General features: G+C 22.8%; 1 protein-coding gene across 1 annotated transcript in view; it reads left to right on the top strand.

Moving 5' to 3' along the window:
• LOC131696192 (dopamine D2-like receptor) overlaps window positions 1–26,879 on the top strand; it is a gene marked incomplete at its 5' end in the record, with an annotated part of 102,914 nt that overhangs the window by 39,127 nt on the left and 36,908 nt on the right. Inside the window, one exon of the mRNA XM_058984736.1 lies at window positions 4,865–4,968. Within this exon, the coding sequence (XP_058840719.1) occupies window positions 4,865–4,968 (104 nt within the window). The remainder of the gene's footprint in view (window positions 1–4,864; window positions 4,969–26,879) is intronic.

Raw genomic sequence — 26,879 nt, 5'->3', positions numbered from 1 at the left:
CACATTCGTGAATATGATTTGTATGTAGTATGCAAGACGCATCCTTCGATTCGTCATCTTCTGCAGCCCAGGCTCTGGAACATGCTTACTTTACACGCACAATGTATCGGCTCTACCTGTTCCTTCACCGCCTTCCTGTTTCATCGCCGTTATTGCATATTAGCGTTTGGTGTTCAAAAAAGCATCGGCATAAATAAACTTTTTGGCCGGTTTTTGAATAATTTTGTTCAAAAAGAAATTTAGTAATCTTTACAACGCCGTATAGATGGTCAAAATCCGTTTGAAACTACCGGAGTTATAGCAATATGAAGGAAAGAGGAAATTTTGACGTATTTTAAAGACTTGATATAAACAAAATTAAATATTACATAATTAAATAGTCAAAACACGAATATTTTTAAACAGGTTACTTTGCGAATTATTTTAGAATAAAACTATCCAATTTACTTATAAATCTAATAAAAATTAGACATATTAGAGCAATTTTAATACCGTTTACGTAGAGAAAAAGTCGCCGCGTCCCAAGTATCTGTTTTAAAGTACCTGTTGCAATTTATATTCCATAATAGAAAATTGAACCGATATTTTTGACAGATTCCTGTCGACTTGGTTTATTACTAATTATCATGAAAAATAAATCGCAAAGAGAATTTAGATGTGAAACACGTATTGTTGAATGCTCTCTCATGAATGTTCGTTTAAAAAATTAAATAATTCAGGAAGTTTGCGAATCTGAAGAGACGGAATTTTATCAAATATTGTATATTAACAATATTTGCTTTAAGCGAGCACTGTTAAGTTGGTCAAATGAAGCAAATAGGTTGTACCTGCTTTAACGGTAGCTTAATAATCAAATAAATTTTTGATAAAGCTCGCTTGCAACTGAAATAAACTGTCACGGAATACTAAGGATTTGAACTCTCAAATTGGGTGATACTTTGGTGGCGTTATGGCGGCTCAAATTTAAAAAGGGCGCATTATTTTTTTTTTTAAAGAAGATAGCTTAAGTCAAATTTATTTTCTAGAGACTGTCTTTGTTCCACCTGACCTAAACCTAACTTCACTTCGGTCAGGTTTCGTTGTTCATGACACTCAAATCAGTGGTACATATATGAAAAAAGAACTTTCAGTCAGATTGTTCCCGGGCTAAGCCGTTGCATGATCCGGATTCCTTCATGAAAATACATGAATTTCCACGAACTTAAGGAATTGATCGCAAAAATTTTCTGTTGAAGCCATCAACGGATTTTTAAATGTTTAGAGTCGTTCCGAGAGCTTCATTGGAGATGTCGAAGCATCTCTATTGGCGTGCTTACCGTATAATCTGAAGCATGAAATAACTTAGAAACCCCATCATAGACCGTCATAACGCCAATGATGGGACATCAAGAACGCGTCAGAAAATTTTGCTTAATACCCTTCGATTCAAGTTTGACCGTACCAACCAGTAACGTGGGTGACGTCATGTAAACTGTCGAATACGAATTGCTAATTGCCACAGCTTAATTTAATACATGTATGTAATAAATTATACAAAACTGCCTTGCAGGAATAGTTTCTGATAAAAAAATAATAATTTTGGTTAAGTACGACGGGTTGTTTGAAACTGTGACCATTAAACTTTCTGTTTCCCCATTAGTTTATCGCCGATTTAACCTAATTTCCGGTTAAGATATCGACGATTTATAGGTTTCTCGGAACATTAAAAATTCAACGTTCCAGAAAACTGAATAAAAAAACTATTCTCCCTATTATTTTGAAGAAAAGTGAGCGAATTTTACAGTAAAATATGAGATTTTTCGCCTTTCATGAAGCCATTTTCCGAAACTCCAGCTTTTTTTTTCTATTTTTTGTGGTTCGTCGACTAACTACAAGTCTAAGCTTTTCAAAACTTGTTGAATTTCCCGTATGAGACATCGTGTTCGCCGCGGCGCTCCTCGGCGTGGAAATGGTTGGACATCTACTCTTGGGACGCTCGTATGCGTAGCTCTACGTTACTGAAAATATTTTTTTTCGTCCACAATGAATGTAGAAATAAATCTTAACATTACACAAAAGATCCAAATCGTAAAACAAAATAATTTTCGGTTTGAACACTTTACACCAGACGCCCCCCTTAACTAGAATAGTCTGAATAAGTGCATAATATTAGCATATAATTTTTAGAGCTCTTTATCATTTAAATTTGATGTAGTCCGCTACCATTCTATAAGGAGAGTGTCTGGTGTGAAGTGCTTAAACCGAAAGGTAGTTTGTTTTACAATTTTGAAGGTAATATCAATATCTATTTATACATTCATTCTGCACAAAAAAAATCAGTCACGTCGAGCCACACATACGAGCGTTCCAAGAGTAGACGTCCAACCATTTCCACGCCTAGGAGCGCCGCGGTGAACCTGATAGCTCTTGATATAATTGTCTGACACAGGAAATTCAATAAGATTTGTAAAGCTCAGACTTGTAGTTACTGGATGAACCAAAAAAAGTATAAAAAAGTTGGAGTTTTGGAAAATGGCTTCACGAAAACCGAAAAATTTCATATTTTACTACAAAATTTGATCGCTTTTCGACAAAATAATAGAGAGAACAAAAATTTTGTTCAGTTTTCTGTGGTTCATTGACAGGCTACATATACTGTGCATTCTCATAAAAAATCGTGTTCACCAATTTGAAAAAAAACGTGGTTTCAAGAAAAACGCTATTAAAGGGCGTCCCACATCAAATTGCATCAGGCAAAAAATGCTGTAGATTGGGTATTTTCTCTTGAAAATTTGGGTATTTTAGTATTTTAGAGTGTATTGTTTACACTGTATTTTTATTGCTTCGGGATCCTTTGTGTTGCAAGGCTCTTTACTGGTGCACCCAGTACGAGGACCGTTGTCGTATTTTAGAAATTAATACTTTAACACATCGGAGACATGCAGCGCAGGCTACCTTCGTGTCAACGATTCTGCTGGCTGAATATGATGATCCGGAGCTACTAGCGCCATTCAGCCTCTACGTGCCTACCCGTGCTCCTCGCCATCGAGCCCTGCTGCATTCTGAAATGCGCAGCACTAACTACGCTACCGATAGTCCAATTTTAGCAATGAGTCCTCGCTTCAACGAGTTTGCTGAAATTTTCGACTTCGTCAGGAACTCTTCGCAGTTTCGTCGTCGTGTATTGTCACTAGTTTAATTATGTTTAGCCTAGCTTAGTTTAGTTTAGTTCAATTGAACAAATTGGACTTTTTTAATGCAAATACAAATACAACTGCAAAATAAGTTTAGGGTGGCCACCGAGTTTGCGGGTGACTATTCCAGAGGTTTAATGCAAAGAATTAAGCGGATAAAAAAGCAGTCGATGTTTTTGCCCACTACACCAGACGCTCCCCTTAAACGAGAAAGGCAACTTAAATACTCCGATGAAACCACAAATCAGCAGACTAAAATCTAAATGAATTTATTCTGATTCGTTGATTTGTTTTGACATCTTTCCAGTAATTAAAAAATGAATAAAATATTACAGAAGTGCCGCAAAACGCGGATGAAAGTTGATTATTTTAATTTCGAATAAGCTTAAGTCGTCCTACGCCACAAGTCCCACAAACAACAACAACAACAACGATTACAACCGACACGACCAGAAGCAGTCAAGCGGAAAAAGAGTTTGGCAGCAGAAAAAGTCCACCACAGTGCTAATAAATGCTGCCATGTTTTCAGCAGAAATTATGACAACCATAAAGAGGAAAGGATTAGGTCTCATCTTTTATTCAGGATTACTCGGGCGAACCGAAACGAGCACAGCAGCGCTACGAGCACTCCGGTTTGAAATACGGAAACAGGTTTGTGGCAGTTGCCCTTCCGGGAAACAAAAAAAATCTAAACAACTAGAGGTCCATATCGTACGTGGTGCTTGAGGCTCTTCGCCACAATCTGCACTTCCAAAGACGCCTCTCTTGTGGGGACTTGATGGACATACGATTTCGTTCTCTCTCCCTTAGACCGACGGTACCGACCGAGGGGTGTCTCCCAGGACCAATGTTTATATACGAAAGTGAAATTTTTACGCTTCATAATACATATTTTATTCAGCGGCTAGGAATTGCGGTTTTTATTGCTCTGGGCCCGTGCGGGGATCACGGCTACAGTAAAAAGGATATGGGAATTATTTCAGCGAAATCGTCCAACGTTTGCGAAATGGGAACCGCTCCAATCGCCTTGCTTTGCTGGTTAATGACATAGGATCTACGGCAGAAAATGACACACGTTTGAATGGTGGCTCTTATAGGTGGCGGACAGGATTCATTGGTTTGCCACGAACCTGACCTGTGGTTTTTTTTCGTGCGTTTGTAATGGGTGAAGGGCGCTGAAACGCTTGAGTTACGCAATCGATCAAGCTAATGTCGTTTTATGATGCACTTCTGTTGTCATATAAAATTTCTAATCAATCCGCAGTCAAGCAAGTTTACTACAAACGATTTTATTAGTTGGCTACGTACCAGCATATTGCAGATTACACTGGATTCGAAATCCTTGAATTCACGTGCCATTGATTTTACGTTCTGGATTTGAACTACTGCGTCCAATCAACAGTACGATCATTATTTTCTGCGTTATAAATCTACTGTCATATAAAAATCATATTCCCGCGTAGATTTATTCTGGGAGACGGGATAATAAAAGAAAGAAATCTTATTGAAATAAAAATAAAGCGTACGTACGGGAAAGAATAATAACCATTCTTCTCTAACTAACCAGCAAACTCAATTTAATTGAACCAAATGAAATTCGTCCTCGCAGCAAAAACAAAAACTAACCAAATCCTTTTTCTGTTCTCTTTTTATATCCGGCCATCAATTGGGTGCCATTGCGGAACGTGCAGCAGATTCACGATCTACAAGGTGAACAAGGCATCCAAGAAGAAACGGGAAAAGTCCTCGGCGAAAAAGGAACGCAAGGCAACCAAAACGTTAGCGATAGTGTTAGGTAAGTGTTGCTCCGCGGGGCAAAAGGAAGTGGGTGCCATGCAGATGATGTATGGAGTAAATAGCGCCGCATACCGAACTGGTATGCGTGGTATGTATGTATATTTATGTTGCAGCGGATGGAGCGTGGCAACACCAAACGTTCAATCCGAGTCAGCACTAGTTGGAATCAAAGATTGTAATAGGAGGAAAGATACCCAACTTCTGTGAAAAATCGGAGACATAGTTTCGAGCCTTCACTGGTTGGATTTCTGTTCATCGCAGCGGATAACCTAAGCTCTAGATCAGATGACAAAGGAGCGAATCTTCGCTAAAATAATAGAGAATTAGCCCACTAGTAGGATTTTAACTCAACAGACGGTACCAATGAACGATGTCCAATAGAATGTATGGAAAATATCGAAGCTGGGTATCTTCCTTCTTTTTAATATCTTTGTTGGAATTCAATTCAATTTGAATGGAATTACCCTCGAACTGGTAGCGGGCGGAGTGCACTTTGCATACGTTGACAGACGGTTGAACTGGAGCGGGATGATAGTATCTAGATTCCGGGTTAGACATTAGAGGTGACATGTACCGTAATCTGATTATGGAATAGAAGTCTTTCAGCGCCTTATTCGCGGCATTGATATTAGTTCGGTGCTATCATAAGCAGCTTCAGCCGTTGGTTAAGGGAAGGGAAGGAGCAAGCATTCTCGGCAAATTATTCGCGAATTGATAAGTAGAATTTCATATTTTAGAAACGGTTTTAGAGAGTGTTGTGCGGCAAATCGAACAGTCCTTAACATCAATCACTTCCGTCATAGACTCTGTTTGGTTGGAGGAGGTTCTTGACTATCAGAGGGATCCAGTTCCACTGCTTTATTGAACATTACACTAATGTGCCACCAAAGCGACATGTGTGTAGATGTGTGCGCCAAGAAAGATTTTACCCCCATCGAAGATCAAATTGACGCATATTGACATCTGTTAACCCTCAAAAAGGCAAGGGGCCTCCGAGGCCCGGCTAGATACAGATCTCTAGTTTCAATGAACTTGTAAATTGAAATACAAATAATCGAGCGTTTTCGGCCTTTCGATTCTCTCACCGATAAAGCGATAAAAAAGAGGTTTTTGATAGCACTGGATCTTAGGAACGATATTTCTTGAAGTCGGAATTTTAGCTTGCCTCTTTTAGGGCTTACAAAAAACACACAAATCCTTGTATCACTACAATCCATTCCATTTTTTAAGATTTGCAATTTCCGATTCCTAATTCCCAATTCTCAACTCCCAATTCCCAACTCCCAATTCCGACTTTCGATTATCGAAATCCGCATTTCGAATTCCAAATTGAGAATTTCGATACCCAAATTCCTATTTCCGAATTTCGAATTCAGAATTTCGAATTTCTAATTTTGAATTTCAAATTTCAAATTTCAAATTTTAAATTTTAAATTTCAAATTTCAAATTTCAAATTTCAAATTTCAAATTTTAAATTTTAAATTTTAAATTTCAAATTTCAAATTTCAAATTTCAAATTTCAAATTTCAAATTTCAAATTTCAAATTTCAAATTTCAAATTTCAAATTTCAAATTTCAAATTTCAAATTTCAAATTTCAAATTTCAAATTTCAAATTTCAAATTTCAAATTTCAAATTTCAAATTTCAAATTTCAAATTTCAAATTTCAAATTTCAAATTTCAAATTTCAAATTTCAAATTTCAAATTTCAAATTTCAAATTTCAAATTTCAAATTTCAAATTTCAAATTTCAAATTTCAAATTTCAAATTTCAAATTTCAAATTTCAAATTTCAAATTTCAAATTTCAAATTTCAAATTTCAAATTTCAAATTTCAAATTTCAAATTTCAAATTTCAAATTTCAAATTTCAAATTTCAAATTTCAAATTTCAAATTTCAAATTTCAAATTTCAAATTTCAAATTTCAAATTTCAAATTTCAAATTTCAAATTTCAAATTTCAAATTTCAAATTTCAAATTTCAAATTTCAAATTTCAAATTTCAAATTTCAAATTTCAAATTTCAAATTTCAAATTTCAAATTTCAAATTTCAAATTTCAAATTTCAAATTTCAAATTTCAAATTTCAAATTTCAAATTTCAAATTTCAAATTTCAAATTTCAAATTTCAAATTTCAAATTTCAAATTTCAAATTTCAAATTTCAAATTTCAAATTTCAAATTTCAAATTTCAAATTTCAAATTTCAAATTTCAAATTTCAAATTTCAAATTTCAAATTTCAAATTTCAAATTTCAAATTTCAAATTTCAAATTTCAAATTTCAAATTTCAAATTTCAAATTTCAAATTTCAAATTTCAAATTTCAAATTTCAAATTTCAAATTTCAAATTTCAAATTTCAAATTTCAAATTTCAAATTTCAAATTTCAAATTTCAAATTTCAAATTTCAAATTTCAAATTTCAAATTTCAAATTTCAAATTTCAAATTTCAAATTTCAAATTTCAAATTTCAAATTTCAAATTTCAAATTTCAAATTTCAAATTTCAAATTTCAAATTTCAAATTTCAAATTTCAAATTTCAAATTTCAAATTTCAAATTTCAAATTTCAAATTTCAAATTTCAAATTTCAAATTTCAAATTTCAAATTTCAAATTTCAAATTTCAAATTTCAAATTTCAAATTTCAAATTTCAAATTTCAAATTTCAAATTTCAAATTTCAAATTTCAAATTTCAAATTTCAAATTTCAAATTTCAAATTTCAAATTTCAAATTTCAAATTTCAAATTTCAAATTTCAAATTTCAAATTTCAAATTTCAAATTTCAAATTTCAAATTTCAAATTTCAAATTTCAAATTTCAAATTTCAAATTTCAAATTTCAAATTTCAAATTTCAAATTTCAAATTTCAAATTTCAAATTTCAAATTTCAAATTTCAAATTTCAAATTTCAAATTTCAAATTTCAAATTTCAAATTTCAAATTTCAAATTTCAAATTTCAAATTTCAAATTTCAAATTTCAAATTTCAAATTTCAAATTTCAAATTTCAAATTTCAAATTTCAAATTTCAAATTTCAAATTTCAAATTTCAAATTTCAAATTTCAAATTTCAAATTTCAAATTTCAAATTTCAAATTTCAAATTTCAAATTTCAAATTTCAAATTTCAAATTTCAAATTTCAAATTTCAAATTTCAAATTTCAAATTTCAAATTTCAAATTTCAAATTTCAAATTTCAAATTTCAAATTTCAAATTTCAAATTTCAAATTTCAAATTTCAAATTTCAAATTTCAAATTTCAAATTTCAAATTTCAAATTTCAAATTTCAAATTTCAAATTTCAAATTTCAAATTTCAAATTTCAAATTTCAAATTTCAAATTTCAAATTTCAAATTTCAAATTTCAAATTTCAAATTTCAAATTTCAAATTTCAAATTTCAAATTTCAAATTTCAAATTTCAAATTTCAAATTTCAAATTTCAAATTTCAAATTTCAAATTTCAAATTTCAAATTTCAAATTTCAAATTTCAAATTTCAAATTTCAAATTTCAAATTTCAAATTTCAAATTTCAAATTTCAAATTTCAAATTTCAAATTTCAAATTTCAAATTTCAAATTTCAAATTTCAAATTTCAAATTTCAAATTTCAAATTTCAAATTTCAAATTTCAAATTTCAAATTTCAAATTTCAAATTTCAAATTTCAAATTTCAAATTTCAAATTTCAAATTTCAAATTTCAAATTTCAAATTTCAAATTTCAAATTTCAAATTTCAAATTTCAAATTTCAAATTTCAAATTTCAAATTTCAAATTTCAAATTTCAAATTTCAAATTTCAAATTTCAAATTTCAAATTTCAAATTTCAAATTTCAAATTTCAAATTTCAAATTTCAAATTTCAAATTTCAAATTTCAAATTTCAAATTTCAAATTTCAAATTTCAAATTTCAAATTTCAAATTTCAAATTTCAAATTTCAAATTTCAAATTTCAAATTTCAAATTTCAAATTTCAAATTTCAAATTTCAAATTTCAAATTTCAAATTTCAAATTTCAAATTTCAAATTTCAAATTTCAAATTTCAAATTTCAAATTTCAAATTTCAAATTTCAAATTTCAAATTTCAAATTTCAAATTTCAAATTTCAAATTTCAAATTTCAAATTTCAAATTTCAAATTTCAAATTTCAAATTTCAAATTTCAAATTTCAAATTTCAAATTTCAAATTTCAAATTTCAAATTTCAAATTTCAAATTTCAAATTTCAAATTTCAAATTTCAAATTTCAAATTTCAAATTTCAAATTTCAAATTTCAAATTTCAAATTTCAAATTTCAAATTTCAAATTTCAAATTTCAAATTTCAAATTTCAAATTTCAAATTTCAAATTTCAAATTTCAAATTTCAAATTTCAAATTTCAAATTTCAAATTTCAAATTTCAAATTTCAAATTTCAAATTTCAAATTTCAAATTTCAAATTTCAAATTTCAAATTTCAAATTTCAAATTTCAAATTTCAAATTTCAAATTTCAAATTTCAAATTTCAAATTTCAAATTTCAAATTTCAAATTTCAAATTTCAAATTTCAAATTTCAAATTTCAAATTTCAAATTTCAAATTTCAAATTTCAAATTTCAAATTTCAAATTTCAAATTTCAAATTTCAAATTTCAAATTTCAAATTTCAAATTTCAAATTTCAAATTTCAAATTTCAAATTTCAAATTTCAAATTTCAAATTTCAAATTTCAAATTTCAAATTTCAAATTTCAAATTTCAAATTTCAAATTTCAAATTTCAAATTTCAAATTTCAAATTTCAAATTTCAAATTTCAAATTTCAAATTTCAAATTTCAAATTTCAAATTTCAAATTTCAAATTTCAAATTTCAAATTTCAAATTTCAAATTTCAAATTTCAAATTTCAAATTTCAAATTTCAAATTTCAAATTTCAAATTTCAAATTTCAAATTTCAAATTTCAAATTTCAAATTTCAAATTTCAAATTTCAAATTTCAAATTTCAAATTTCAAATTTCAAATTTCAAATTTCAAATTTCAAATTTCAAATTTCAAATTTCAAATTTCAAATTTCAAATTTCAAATTTCAAATTTCAAATTTCAAATTTCAAATTTCAAATTTCAAATTTCAAATTTCAAATTTCAAATTTCAAATTTCAAATTTCAAATTTCAAATTTCAAATTTCAAATTTCAAATTTCAAATTTCAAATTTCAAATTTCAAATTTCAAATTTCAAATTTCAAATTTCAAATTTCAAATTTCAAATTTCAAATTTCAAATTTCAAATTTCAAATTTCAAATTTCAAATTTCAAATTTCAAATTTCAAATTTCAAATTTCAAATTTCAAATTTCAAATTTCAAATTTCAAATTTCAAATTTCAAATTTCAAATTTCAAATTTCAAATTTCAAATTTCAAATTTCAAATTTCAAATTTCAAATTTCAAATTTCAAATTTCAAATTTCAAATTTCAAATTTCAAATTTCAAATTTCAAATTTCAAATTTCAAATTTCAAATTTCAAATTTCAAATTTCAAATTTCAAATTTCAAATTTCAAATTTCAAATTTCAAATTTCAAATTTCAAATTTCAAATTTCAAATTTCAAATTTCAAATTTCAAATTTCAAATTTCAAATTTCAAATTTCAAATTTCAAATTTCAAATTTCAAATTTCAAATTTCAAATTTCAAATTTCAAATTTCAAATTTCAAATTTCAAATTTCAAATTTCAAATTTCAAATTTCAAATTTCAAATTTCAAATTTCAAATTTCAAATTTCAAATTTCAAATTTCAAATTTCAAATTTCAAATTTCAAATTTCAAATTTCAAATTTCAAATTTCAAATTTCAAATTTCAAATTTCAAATTTCAAATTTCAAATTTCAAATTTCAAATTTCAAATTTCAAATTTCAAATTTCAAATTTCAAATTTCAAATTTCAAATTTCAAATTTCAAATTTCAAATTTCAAATTTCAAATTTCAAATTTCAAATTTCAAATTTCAAATTTCAAATTTCAAATTTCAAATTTCAAATTTCAAATTTCAAATTTCAAATTTCAAATTTCAAATTTCAAATTTCAAATTTCAAATTTCAAATTTCAAATTTCAAATTTCAAATTTCAAATTTCAAATTTCAAATTTCAAATTTCAAATTTCAAATTTCAAATTTCAAATTTCAAATTTCAAATTTCAAATTTCAAATTTCAAATTTCAAATTTCAAATTTCAAATTTCAAATTTCAAATTTCAAATTTCAAATTTCAAATTTCAAATTTCAAATTTCAAATTTCAAATTTCAAATTTCAAATTTCAAATTTCAAATTTCAAATTTCAAATTTCAAATTTCAAATTTCAAATTTCAAATTTCAAATTTCAAATTTCAAATTTCAAATTTCAAATTTCAAATTTCAAATTTCAAATTTCAAATTTCAAATTTCAAATTTCAAATTTCAAATTTCAAATTTCAAATTTCAAATTTCAAATTTCAAATTTCAAATTTCAAATTTCAAATTTCAAATTTCAAATTTCAAATTTCAAATTTCAAATTTCAAATTTCAAATTTCAAATTTCAAATTTCAAATTTCAAATTTCAAATTTCAAATTTCAAATTTCAAATTTCAAATTTCAAATTTCAAATTTCAAATTTCAAATTTCAAATTTCAAATTTCAAATTTCAAATTTCAAATTTCAAATTTCAAATTTCAAATTTCAAATTTCAAATTTCAAATTTCAAATTTCAAATTTCAAATTTCAAATTTCAAATTTCAAATTTCAAATTTCAAATTTCAAATTTCAAATTTCAAATTTCAAATTTCAAATTTCAAATTTCAAATTTCAAATTTCAAATTTCAAATTTCAAATTTCAAATTTCAAATTTCAAATTTCAAATTTCAAATTTCAAATTTCAAATTTCAAATTTCAAATTTCAAATTTCAAATTTCAAATTTCAAATTTCAAATTTCAAATTTCAAATTTCAAATTTCAAATTTCAAATTTCAAATTTCAAATTTCAAATTTCAAATTTCAAATTTCAAATTTCAAATTTCAAATTTCAAATTTCAAATTTCAAATTTCAAATTTCAAATTTCAAATTTCAAATTTCAAATTTCAAATTTCAAATTTCAAATTTCAAATTTCAAATTTCAAATTTCAAATTTCAAATTTCAAATTTCAAATTTCAAATTTCAAATTTCAAATTTCAAATTTCAAATTTCAAATTTCAAATTTCAAATTTCAAATTTCAAATTTCAAATTTCAAATTTCAAATTTCAAATTTCAAATTTCAAATTTCAAATTTCAAATTTCAAATTTCAAATTTCAAATTTCAAATTTCAAATTTCAAATTTCAAATTTCAAATTTCAAATTTCAAATTTCAAATTTCAAATTTCAAATTTCAAATTTCAAATTTCAAATTTCAAATTTCAAATTTCAAATTTCAAATTTCAAATTTCAAATTTCAAATTTCAAATTTCAAATTTCAAATTTCAAATTTCAAATTTCAAATTTCAAATTTCAAATTTCAAATTTCAAATTTCAAATTTCAAATTTCAAATTTCAAATTTCAAATTTCAAATTTCAAATTTCAAATTTCAAATTTCAAATTTCAAATTTCAAATTTCAAATTTCAAATTTCAAATTTCAAATTTCAAATTTCAAATTTCAAATTTCAAATTTCAAATTTCAAATTTCAAATTTCAAATTTCAAATTTCAAATTTCAAATTTCAAATTTCAAATTTCAAATTTCAAATTTCAAATTTCAAATTTCAAATTTCAAATTTCAAATTTCAAATTTCAAATTTCAAATTTCAAATTTCAAATTTCAAATTTCAAATTTCAAATTTCAAATTTCAAATTTCAAATTTCAAATTTCAAATTTCAAATTTCAAATTTCAAATTTCAAATTTCAAATTTCAAATTTCAAATTTCAAATTTCAAATTTCAAATTTCAAATTTCAAATTTCAAATTTCAAATTTCAAATTTCAAATTTCAAATTTCAAATTTCAAATTTCAAATTTCAAATTTCAAATTTCAAATTTCAAATTTCAAATTTCAAATTTCAAATTTCAAATTTCAAATTTCAAATTTCAAATTTCAAATTTCAAATTTCAAATTTCAAATTTCAAATTTCAAATTTCAAATTTCAAATTTCAAATTTCAAATTTCAAATTTCAAATTTCAAATTTCAAATTTCAAATTTCAAATTTCAAATTTCAAATTTCAAATTTCAAATTTCAAATTTCAAATTTCAAATTTCAAATTTCAAATTTCAAATTTCAAATTTCAAATTTCAAATTTCAAATTTCAAATTTCAAATTTCAAATTTCAAATTTCAAATTTCAAATTTCAAATTTCAAATTTCAAATTTCAAATTTCAAATTTCAAATTTCAAATTTCAAATTTCAAATTTCAAATTTCAAATTTCAAATTTCAAATTTCAAATTTCAAATTTCAAATTTCAAATTTCAAATTTCAAATTTCAAATTTCAAATTTCAAATTTCAAATTTCAAATTTCAAATTTCAAATTTCAAATTTCAAATTTCAAATTTCAAATTTCAAATTTCAAATTTCAAATTTCAAATTTCAAATTTCAAATTTCAAATTTCAAATTTCAAATTTCAAATTTCAAATTTCAAATTTCAAATTTCAAATTTCAAATTTCAAATTTCAAATTTCAAATTTCAAATTTCAAATTTCAAATTTCAAATTTCAAATTTCAAATTTCAAATTTCAAATTTCAAATTTCAAATTTCAAATTTCAAATTTCAAATTTCAAATTTCAAATTTCAAATTTCAAATTTCAAATTTCAAATTTCAAATTTCAAATTTCAAATTTCAAATTTCAAATTTCAAATTTCAAATTTCAAATTTCAAATTTCAAATTTCAAATTTCAAATTTCAAATTTCAAATTTCAAATTTCAAATTTCAAATTTCAAATTTCAAATTTCAAATTTCAAATTTCAAATTTCAAATTTCAAATTTCAAATTTCAAATTTCAAATTTCAAATTTCAAATTTCAAATTTCAAATTTCAAATTTCAAATTTCAAATTTCAAATTTCAAATTTCAAATTTCAAATTTCAAATTTCAAATTTCAAATTTCAAATTTCAAATTTCAAATTTCAAATTTCAAATTTCAAATTTCAAATTTCAAATTTCAAATTTCAAATTTCAAATTTCAAATTTCAAATTTCAAATTTCAAATTTCAAATTTCAAATTTCAAATTTCAAATTTCAAATTTCAAATTTCAAATTTCAAATTTCAAATTTCAAATTTCAAATTTCAAATTTCAAATTTCAAATTTCAAATTTCAAATTTCAAATTTCAAATTTCAAATTTCAAATTTCAAATTTCAAATTTCAAATTTCAAATTTCAAATTTCAAATTTCAAATTTCAAATTTCAAATTTCAAATTTCAAATTTCAAATTTCAAATTTCAAATTTCAAATTTCAAATTTCAAATTTCAAATTTCAAATTTCAAATTTCAAATTTCAAATTTCAAATTTCAAATTTCAAATTTCAAATTTCAAATTTCAAATTTCAAATTTCAAATTTCAAATTTCAAATTTCAAATTTCAAATTTCAAATTTCAAATTTCAAATTTCAAATTTCAAATTTCAAATTTCAAATTTCAAATTTCAAATTTCAAATTTCAAATTTCAAATTTCAAATTTCAAATTTCAAATTTCAAATTTCAAATTTCAAATTTCAAATTTCAAATTTCAAATTTCAAATTTCAAATTTCAAATTTCAAATTTCAAATTTCAAATTTCAAATTTCAAATTTCAAATTTCAAATTTCAAATTTCAAATTTCAAATTTCAAATTTCAAATTTCAAATTTCAAATTTCAAATTTCAAATTTCAAATTTCAAATTTCAAATTTCAAATTTCAAATTTCAAATTTCAAATTTCAAATTTCAAATTTCAAATTTCAAATTTCAAATTTCAAATTTCAAATTTCAAATTTCAAATTTCAAATTTCAAATTTCAAATTTCAAATTTCAAATTTCAAATTTCAAATTTCAAATTTCAAATTTCAAATTTCAAATTTCAAATTTCAAATTTCAAATTTCAAATTTCAAATTTCAAATTTCAAATTTCAAATTTCAAATTTCAAATTTCAAATTTCAAATTTCAAATTTCAAATTTCAAATTTCAAATTTCAAATTTCAAATTTCAAATTTCAAATTTCAAATTTCAAATTTCAAATTTCAAATTTCAAATTTCAAATTTCAAATTTCAAATTTCAAATTTCAAATTTCAAATTTCAAATTTCAAATTTCAAATTTCAAATTTCAAATTTCAAATTTCAAATTTCAAATTTCAAATTTCAAATTTCAAATTTCAAATTTCAAATTTCAAATTTCAAATTTCAAATTTCAAATTTCAAATTTCAAATTTCAAATTTCAAATTTCAAATTTCAAATTTCAAATTTCAAATTTCAAATTTCAAATTTCAAATTTCAAATTTCAAATTTCAAATTTCAAATTTCAAATTTCAAATTTCAAATTTCAAATTTCAAATTTCAAATTTCAAATTTCAAATTTCAAATTTCAAATTTCAAATTTCAAATTTCAAATTTCAAATTTCAAATTTCAAATTTCAAATTTCAAATTTCAAATTTCAAATTTCAAATTTCAAATTTCAAATTTCAAATTTCAAATTTCAAATTTCAAATTTCAAATTTCAAATTTCAAATTTCAAATTTCAAATTTCAAATTTCAAATTTCAAATTTCAAATTTCAAATTTCAAATTTCAAATTTCAAATTTCAAATTTCAAATTTCAAATTTCAAATTTCAAATTTCAAATTTCAAATTTCAAATTTCAAATTTCAAATTTCAAATTTCAAATTTCAAATTTCAAATTTCAAATTTCAAATTTCAAATTTCAAATTTCAAATTTCAAATTTCAAATTTCAAATTTCAAATTTCAAATTTCAAATTTCAAATTTCAAATTTCAAATTTCAAATTTCAAATTTCAAATTTCAAATTTCAAATTTCAAATTTCAAATTTCAAATTTCAAATTTCAAATTTCAAATTTCAAATTTCAAATTTCAAATTTCAAATTTCAAATTTCAAATTTCAAATTTCAAATTTCAAATTTCAAATTTCAAATTTCAAATTTCAAATTTCAAATTTCAAATTTCAAATTTCAAATTTCAAATTTCAAATTTCAAATTTCAAATTTCAAATTTCAAATTTCAAATTTCAAATTTCAAATTTCAAATTTCAAATTTCAAATTTCAAATTTCAAATTTCAAATTTCAAATTTCAAATTTCAAATTTCAAATTTCAAATTTCAAATTTCAAATTTCAAATTTCAAATTTCAAATTTCAAATTTCAAATTTCAAATTTCAAATTTCAAATTTCAAATTTCAAATTTCAAATTTCAAATTTCAAATTTCAAATTTCAAATTTCAAATTTCAAATTTCAAATTTCAAATTTCAAATTTCAAATTTCAAATTTCAAATTTCAAATTTCAAATTTCAAATTTCAAATTTCAAATTTCAAATTTCAAATTTCAAATTTCAAATTTCAAATTTCAAATTTCAAATTTCAAATTTCAAATTTCAAATTTCAAATTTCAAATTTCAAATTTCAAATTTCAAATTTCAAATTTCAAATTTCAAATTTCAAATTTCAAATTTCAAATTTCAAATTTCAAATTTCAAATTTCAAATTTCAAATTTCAAATTTCAAATTTCAAATTTCAAATTTCAAATTTCAAATTTCAAATTTCAAATTTCAAATTTCAAATTTCAAATTTCAAATTTCAAATTTCAAATTTCAAATTTCAAATTTCAAATTTCAAATTTCAAATTTCAAATTTCAAATTTCAAATTTCAAATTTCAAATTTCAAATTTCAAATTTCAAATTTCAAATTTCAAATTTCAAATTTCAAATTTCAAATTTCAAATTTCAAATTTCAAATTTCAAATTTCAAATTTCAAATTTCAAATTTCAAATTTCAAATTTCAAATTTCAAATTTCAAATTTCAAATTTCAAATTTCAAATTTCAAATTTCAAATTTCAAATTTCAAATTTCAAATTTCAAATTTCAAATTTCAAATTTCAAATTTCAAATTTCAAATTTCAAATTTCAAATTTCAAATTTCAAATTTCAAATTTCAAATTTCAAATTTCAAATTTCAAATTTCAAATTTCAAATTTCAAATTTCAAATTTCAAATTTCAAATTTCAAATTTCAAATTTCAAATTTCAAATTTCAAATTTCAAATTTCAAATTTCAAATTTCAAATTTCAAATTTCAAATTTCAAATTTCAAATTTCAAATTTCAAATTTCAAATTTCAAATTTCAAATTTCAAATTTCAAATTTCAAATTTCAAATTTCAAATTTCAAATTTCAAATTTCAAATTTCAAATTTCAAATTTCAAATTTCAAATTTCAAATTTCAAATTTCAAATTTCAAATTTCAAATTTCAAATTTCAAATTTCAAATTTCAAATTTCAAATTTCAAATTTCAAATTTCAAATTTCAAATTTCAAATTTCAAATTTCAAATTTCAAATTTCAAATTTCAAATTTCAAATTTCAAATTTCAAATTTCAAATTTCAAATTTCAAATTTCAAATTTCAAATTTCAAATTTCAAATTTCAAATTTCAAATTTCAAATTTCAAATTTCAAATTTCAAATTTCAAATTTCAAATTTCAAATTTCAAATTTCAAATTTCAAATTTCAAATTTCAAATTTCAAATTTCAAATTTCAAATTTCAAATTTCAAATTTCAAATTTCAAATTTCAAATTTCAAATTTCAAATTTCAAATTTCAAATTTCAAATTTCAAATTTCAAATTTCAAATTTCAAATTTCAAATTTCAAATTTCAAATTTCAAATTTCAAATTTCAAATTTCAAATTTCAAATTTCAAATTTCAAATTTCAAATTTCAAATTTCAAATTTCAAATTTCAAATTTCAAATTTCAAATTTCAAATTTCAAATTTCAAATTTCAAATTTCAAATTTCAAATTTCAAATTTCAAATTTCAAATTTCAAATTTCAAATTTCAAATTTCAAATTTCAAATTTCAAATTTCAAATTTCAAATTTCAAATTTCAAATTTCAAATTTCAAATTTCAAATTTCAAATTTCAAATTTCAAATTTCAAATTTCAAATTTCAAATTTCAAATTTCAAATTTCAAATTTCAAATTTCAAATTTCAAATTTCAAATTTCAAATTTCAAATTTCAAATTTCAAATTTCAAATTTCAAATTTCAAATTTCAAATTTCAAATTTCAAATTTCAAATTTCAAATTTCAAATTTCAAATTTCAAATTTCAAATTTCAAATTTCAAATTTCAAATTTCAAATTTCAAATTTCAAATTTCAAATTTCAAATTTCAAATTTCAAATTTCAAATTTCAAATTTCAAATTTCAAATTTCAAATTTCAAATTTCAAATTTCAAATTTCAAATTTCAAATTTCAAATTTCAAATTTCAAATTTCAAATTTCAAATTTCAAATTTCAAATTTCAAATTTCAAATTTCAAATTTCAAATTTCAAATTTCAAATTTCAAATTTCAAATTTCAAATTTCAAATTTCAAATTTCAAATTTCAAATTTCAAATTTCAAATTTCAAATTTCAAATTTCAAATTTCAAATTTCAAATTTCAAATTTCAAATTTCAAATTTCAAATTTCAAATTTCAAATTTCAAATTTCAAATTTCAAATTTCAAATTTCAAATTTCAAATTTCAAATTTCAAATTTCAAATTTCAAATTTCAAATTTCAAATTTCAAATTTCAAATTTCAAATTTCAAATTTCAAATTTCAAATTTCAAATTTCAAATTTCAAATTTCAAATTTCAAATTTCAAATTTCAAATTTCAAATTTCAAATTTCAAATTTCAAATTTCAAATTTCAAATTTCAAATTTCAAATTTCAAATTTCAAATTTCAAATTTCAAATTTCAAATTTCAAATTTCAAATTTCAAATTTCAAATTTCAAATTTCAAATTTCAAATTTCAAATTTCAAATTTCAAATTTCAAATTTCAAATTTCAAATTTCAAATTTCAAATTTCAAATTTCAAATTTCAAATTTCAAATTTCAAATTTCAAATTTCAAATTTCAAATTTCAAATTTCAAATTTCAAATTTCGAATTTCAAATTTCAAATTTCAAATTTCAAATTTCAAATATCAAATATCAAATATCAAATATCAAATTTCAAGTTTCAAGTTTAAAATTTCGAATTTCGAATTTCAAATATCAAGTTTCAAATTTCAAGTTTCAAATTTCAGATTCCTAATTTCGAATTTCGAATTTTAAATTCTAAATGCTGAATTCTAAATTCATATCGCAAATCCCAAATGCTGTAAAGGAGGAACATCTGTACGTGAATTGTTGGTCTGACAAATTAGGCAGAGGTGGGTAAGAAAACCAACCGGTACGTACAGTCACTGGTATGGTGCTCAAAGTCTCAACACGTGTAAACGAGCGATCCACATCGTGTGCGGTTTTGATTTCGTTCACACGGTAAACGAAATGACAACCTCGACCGAGTGTCGGTTTTGAAAACCAAACCGAGTCACTCAACACCGTTTACATGTGTGCACGATTTTCAACTGGTGTTAATGTATTCTAAACAGCGGTATCGGTTCGGCTTTAGAAAACCGAACCTGGTTTTTTTCTGTACGCGGTGCTTCGGTTGAAAGAAGAGGCAGTAAATTCATGTGCAGTGCTGCCGAATAAACAACTGACCAACTGAATTGAATAAGGTTAGTTGTTGAGAGTCGATGGGGCAATATTGAAATGTTCGGTTCTGGGCGATTGTTAACGTTTCACAATTGGTCGGTGTTAAGTAAGACCGGACTAAGTAACAAAATATTGATTTCGAGAAAAACGAGTTTAAAGTTTGAATCGCCACATCCTTTACATTATGATTGGAATTTTTTTGCCATAATTCTTGTTTATTGTTAAATATATCAAATCTGGTAAAAGTCGAATGTAGCTGACGAAATTCTTTATCCAGTGCTATCATTATCTCATTTTTTTATGTTTTGCGACTTAGTCCGGTCTGACTTAACACCGACCAATTGATGTTCTTTACCATATTAAAAACTAAGAAACGGACACGAAATTCAAAATGGCTACCTTTTTTGGCGAATAATCGTATGAAACCGATAAATGTAGATATGTTTGATTCGGGAAAGTCGTTGATGCTAATGTAACAATGTTGAAATTGAAATTAATGACTTCAAAGAAATCAATACAATCAATGAAATCAATGCGATCAATGCAATCAATGCGATGAATCAAATTATTGAAATTAATGCAATCAATACAATCAATTAAATCAATGAAAACAATGAAAGCTATGAAATCAATCAAATTGAAAACAATCAATCAAATAAATCAAAATAATCAAATCAATCAAATCAATCAAATCAATCAAATCAATCAAATCAATCAAATCAATCAAATCAATCAAATCAATCAAATCAATCAAATCAATCAAATCAATCAAATCAATCAAATCAATCAAATCAATCAAATCAATCAAATCAATCAAATCAATCAAATCAATCAAATCAATCAAATCAATCAAATCAATCAAATCAATCAAATCAATCAAATCAATCAAATCAATCAAATCAATCAAATCAATCAAATCAATCAAATCAATCAAATCAATCAAATCAATCAAATCAATCAAATCAATCAAATCAATCAAATCAATCAAATCAATCAAATCAATCAAATCAATCAAATCAATCAAATCAATCAAATCAATCAAATCAATCAAATCAATCAAATCAATCAAATCAATCAAATCAATCAAATCAATCAAATCAATCAAATCAATCAAATCAATCAAATCAATCAAATCAATCAAATCAATCAAATCAATCAAATCAATCAAATCAATCAAATCAATCAAATCAATCAAATCAATCAAATCAATCAAATCAATCAAATCAATCAAATCAATCAAATCAATCAAATCAATCAAATCAATCAAATCAATCAAATCAATCAAATCAATCAAATCAATCAAATCAATCAAATCAATCAAATCAATCAAATCAATCAAATCAATCAAATCAATCAAATCAATCAAATCAATCAAATCAATCAAATCAATCAAATCAATCAAATCAATCAAATCAATCAAATCAATCAAATCAATCAAATCAATCAAATCAATCAAATCAATCAAATCAATCAAATCAATCAAATCAATCAAATCAATCAAATCAATCAAATCAATCAAATCAATCAAATCAATCAAATCAATCAAATCAATCAAATCAATCAAATCAATCAAATCAATCAAATCAATCAAATCAATCAAATCAATCAAATCAATCAAATCAATCAAATCAATCAAATCAATCAAATCAATCAAATCAATCAAATCAATCAAATCAATCAAATCAATCAAATCAATCAAATCAATCAAATCAATCAAATCAATCAAATCAATCAAATCAATCAAATCAATCAAATCAATCAAATCAATCAAATCAATCAAATCAATCAAATCAATCAAATCAATCAAATCAATCAAATCAATCAAATCAATCAAATCAATCAAATCAATCAAATCAATCAAATCAATCAAATCAATCAAATCAATCAAATCAATCAAATCAATCAAATCAATCAAATCAATCAAATCAATCAAATCAATCAAATCAATCAAATCAATCAAATCAATCAAATCAATCAAATCAATCAAATCAATCAAATCAATCAAATCAATCAAATCAATCAAATCAATCAAATCAATCAAATCAATCAAATCAATCAAATCAATCAAATCAATCAAATCAATCAAATCAATCAAATCAATCAAATCAATCAAATCAATCAAATCAATCAAATCAATCAAATCAATCAAATCAATCAAATCAATCAAATCAATCAAATCAATCAAATCAATCAAATCAATCAAATCAATCAAATCAATCAAATCAATCAAATCAATCAAATCAATCAAATCAATCAAATCAATCAAATCAATCAAATCAATCAAATCAATCAAATCAATCAAATCAATCAAATCAATCAAATCAATCAAATCAATCAAATCAATCAAATCAATCAAATCAATCAAATCAATCAAATCAATCAAATCAATCAAATCAATCAAATCAATCAAATCAATCAAATCAATCAAATCAATCAAATCAATCAAATCAATCAAATCAATCAAATCAATCAAATCAATCAAATCAATCAAATCAATCAAATCAATCAAATCAATCAAATCAATCAAATCAATCAAATCAATCAAATCAATCAAATCAATCAAATCAATCAAATCAATCAAATCAATCAAATCAATCAAATCAATCAAATCAATCAAATCAATCAAATCAATCAAATCAATCAAATCAATCAAATCAATCAAATCAATCAAATCAATCAAATCAATCAAATCAATCAAATCAATCAAATCAATCAAATCAATCAAATCAATCAAATCAATCAAATCAATCAAATCAATCAAATCAATCAAATCAATCAAATCAATCAAATCAATCAAATCAATCAAATCAATCAAATCAATCAAATCAATCAAATCAATCAAATCAATCAAATCAATCAAATCAATCAAATCAATCAAATCAATCAAATCAATCAAATCAATCAAATCAATCAAATCAATCAAATCAATCAAATCAATCAAATCAATCAAATCAATCAAATCAATCAAATCAATCAAATCAATCAAATCAATCAAATCAATCAAATCAATCAAATCAATCAAATCAATCAAATCAATCAAATCAATCAAATCAATCAAATCAATCAAATCAATCAAATCAATCAAATCAATCAAATCAATCAAATCAATCAAATCAATCAAATCAATCAAATCAATCAAATCAATCAAATCAATCAAATCAATCAAATCAATCAAATCAATCAAATCAATCAAATCAATCAAATCAATCAAATCAATCAAATCAATCAAATCAATCAAATCAATCAAATCAATCAAATCAATCAAATCAATCAAATCAATCAAATCAATCAAATCAATCAAATCAATCAAATCAATCAAATCAATCAAATCAATCAAATCAATCAAATCAATCAAATCAATCAAATCAATCAAATCAATCAAATCAATCAAATCAATCAAATCAATCAAATCAATCAAATCAATCAAATCAATCAAATCAATCAAATCAATCAAATCAATCAAATCAATCAAATCAATCAAATCAATCAAATCAATCAAATCAATCAAATCAATCAAATCAATCAAATCAATCAAATCAATCAAATCAATCAAATCAATCAAATCAATCAAATCAATCAAATCAATCAAATCAATCAAATCAATCAAATCAATCAAATCAATCAAATCAATCAAATCAATCAAATCAATCAAATCAATCAAATCAATCAAATCAATCAAATCAATCAAATCAATCAAATCAATCAAATCAATCAAATCAATCAAATCAATCAAATCAATCAAATCAATCAAATCAATCAAATCAATCAAATCAATCAAATCAATCAAATCAATCAAATCAATCAAATCAATCAAATCAATCAAATCAATCAAATCAATCAAATCAATCAAATCAATCAAATCAATCAAATCAATCAAATCAATCAAATCAATCAAATCAATCAAATCAATCAAATCAATCAAATCAATCAAATCAATCAAATCAATCAAATCAATCAAATCAATCAAATCAATCAAATCAATCAAATCAATCAAATCAATCAAATCAATCAAATCAATCAAATCAATCAAATCAATCAAATCAATCAAATCAATCAAATCAATCAAATCAATCAAATCAATCAAATCAATCAAATCAATCAAATCAATCAAATCAATCAAATGAAAGCTATGAAATCAATCAAATTGAAAACAATCAATCAAATAAATCAAAATAATCAAATCAATCAAATCAATCAAATCAATCAAATCAATCAAATCAATCAAATCAATCAAATCAATCAAATCAATCAAATCAATCAAATCAATCAAATCAATCAAATCAATCAAATCAATCAAATCAATCAAATCAATCAAATCAATCAAATCAATCAAATCAATCAAATCAATCAAATCAATCAAATCAATCAAATCAATCAAATCAATCAAATCAATCAAATCAATCAAATCAATCAAATCAATCAAATCAATCAAATCAATCAAATCAATCAAATCAATCAAATCAATCAAATCAATCAAATCAATCAAATCAATCAAATCAATCAAATCAATCAAATCAATCAAATCAATCAAATCAATCAAATCAATCAAATCAATCAAATCAATCAAATCAATCAAATCAATCAAATCAATCAAATCAATCAAATCAATCAAATCAATCAAATCAATCAAATCAATCAAATCAATCAAATCAATCAAATCAATCAAATCAATCAAATCAATCAAATCAATCAAATCAATCAAATCAATCAAATCAATCAAATCAATCAAATCAATCAAATCAATCAAATCAATCAAATCAATCAAATCAATCAAATCAATCAAATCAATCAAATCAATCAAATCAATCAAATCAATCAAATCAATCAAATCAATCAAATCAATCAAATCAATCAAATCAATCAAATCAATCAAATCAATCAAATCAATCAAATCAATCAAATCAATCAAATCAATCAAATCAATCAAATCAATCAAATCAATCAAATCAATCAAATCAATCAAATCAATCAAATCAATCAAATCAATCAAATCAATCAAATCAATCAAATCAATCAAATCAATCAAATCAATCAAATCAATCAAATCAATCAAATCAATCAAATCAATCAAATCAATCAAATCAATCAAATCAATCAAATCAATCAAATCAATCAAATCAATCAAATCAATCAAATCAATCAAATCAATCAAATCAATCAAATCAATCAAATCAATCAAATCAATCAAATCAATCAAATCAATCAAATCAATCAAATCAATCAAATCAATCAAATCAATCAAATCAATCAAATCAATCAAATCAATCAAATCAATCAAATCAATCAAATCAATCAAATCAATCAAATCAATCAAATCAATCAAATCAATCAAATCAATCAAATCAATCAAATCAATCAAATCAATCAAATCAATCAAATCAATCAAATCAATCAAATCAATCAAATCAATCAAATCAATCAAATCAATCAAATCAATCAAATCAATCAAATCAATCAAATCAATCAAATCAATCAAATCAATCAAATCAATCAAATCAATCAAATCAATCAAATCAATCAAATCAATCAAATCAATCAAATCAATCAAATCAATCAAATCAATCAAATCAATCAAATCAATCAAATCAATCAAATCAATCAAATCAATCAAATCAATCAAATCAATCAAATCAATCAAATCAATCAAATCAATCAAATCAATCAAATCAATCAAATCAATCAAATCAATCAAATCAATCAAATCAATCAAATCAATCAAATCAATCAAATCAATCAAATCAATCAAATCAATCAAATCAATCAAATCAATCAAATCAATCAAATCAATCAAATCAATCAAATCAATCAAATCAATCAAATCAATCAAATCAATCAAATCAATCAAATCAATCAAATCAATCAAATCAATCAAATCAATCAAATCAATCAAATCAATCAAATCAATCAAATCAATCAAATCAATCAAATCAATCAAATCAATCAAATCAATCAAATCAATCAAATCAATCAAATCAATCAAATCAATCAAATCAATCAAATCAATCAAATCAATCAAATCAATCAAATCAATCAAATCAATCAAATCAATCAAATCAATCAAATCAATCAAATCAATCAAATCAATCAAATCAATCAAATCAATCAAATCAATCAAATCAATCAAATCAATCAAATCAATCAAATCAATCAAATCAATCAAATCAATCAAATCAATCAAATCAATCAAATCAATCAAATCAATCAAATCAATCAAATCAATCAAATCAATCAAATCAATCAAATCAATCAAATCAATCAAATCAATCAAATCAATCAAATCAATCAAATCAATCAAATCAATCAAATCAATCAAATCAATCAAATCAATCAAATCAATCAAATCAATCAAATCAATCAAATCAATCAAATCAATCAAATCAATCAAATCAATCAAATCAATCAAATCAATCAAATCAATCAAATCAATCAAATCAATCAAATCAATCAAATCAATCAAATCAATCAAATCAATCAAATCAATCAAATCAATCAAATCAATCAAATCAATCAAATCAATCAAATCAATCAAATCAATCAAATCAATCAAATCAATCAAATCAATCAAATCAATCAAATCAATCAAATCAATCAAATCAATCAAATCAATCAAATCAATCAAATCAATCAAATCAATCAAATCAATCAAATCAATCAAATCAATCAAATCAATCAAATCAATCAAATCAATCAAATCAATCAAATCAATCAAATCAATCAAATCAATCAAATCAATCAAATCAATCAAATCAATCAAATCAATCAAATCAATCAAATCAATCAAATCAATCAAATCAATCAAATCAATCAAATCAATCAAATCAATCAAATCAATCAAATCAATCAAATCAATCAAATCAATCAAATCAATCAAATCAATCAAATCAATCAAATCAATCAAATCAATCAAATCAATCAAATCAATCAAATCAATCAAATCAATCAAATCAATCAAATCAATCAAATCAATCAAATCAATCAAATCAATCAAATCAATCAAATCAATCAAATCAATCAAATCAATCAAATCAATCAAATCAATCAAATCAATCAAATCAATCAAATCAATCAAATCAATCAAATCAATCAAATCAATCAAATCAATCAAATCAATCAAATCAATCAAATCAATCAAATCAATCAAATCAATCAAATCAATCAAATCAATCAAATCAATCAAATCAATC

Source organism: Topomyia yanbarensis, unplaced genomic scaffold (genome assembly GCF_030247195.1).
Source record: "Topomyia yanbarensis strain Yona2022 unplaced genomic scaffold, ASM3024719v1 HiC_scaffold_89, whole genome shotgun sequence".
NCBI lineage: Eukaryota > Metazoa > Arthropoda > Insecta > Diptera > Culicidae > Topomyia > Topomyia yanbarensis.
Note: the sequence above shows the minus strand (reverse complement) of the source record. Positions and strands in the feature narration are given on the sequence as shown.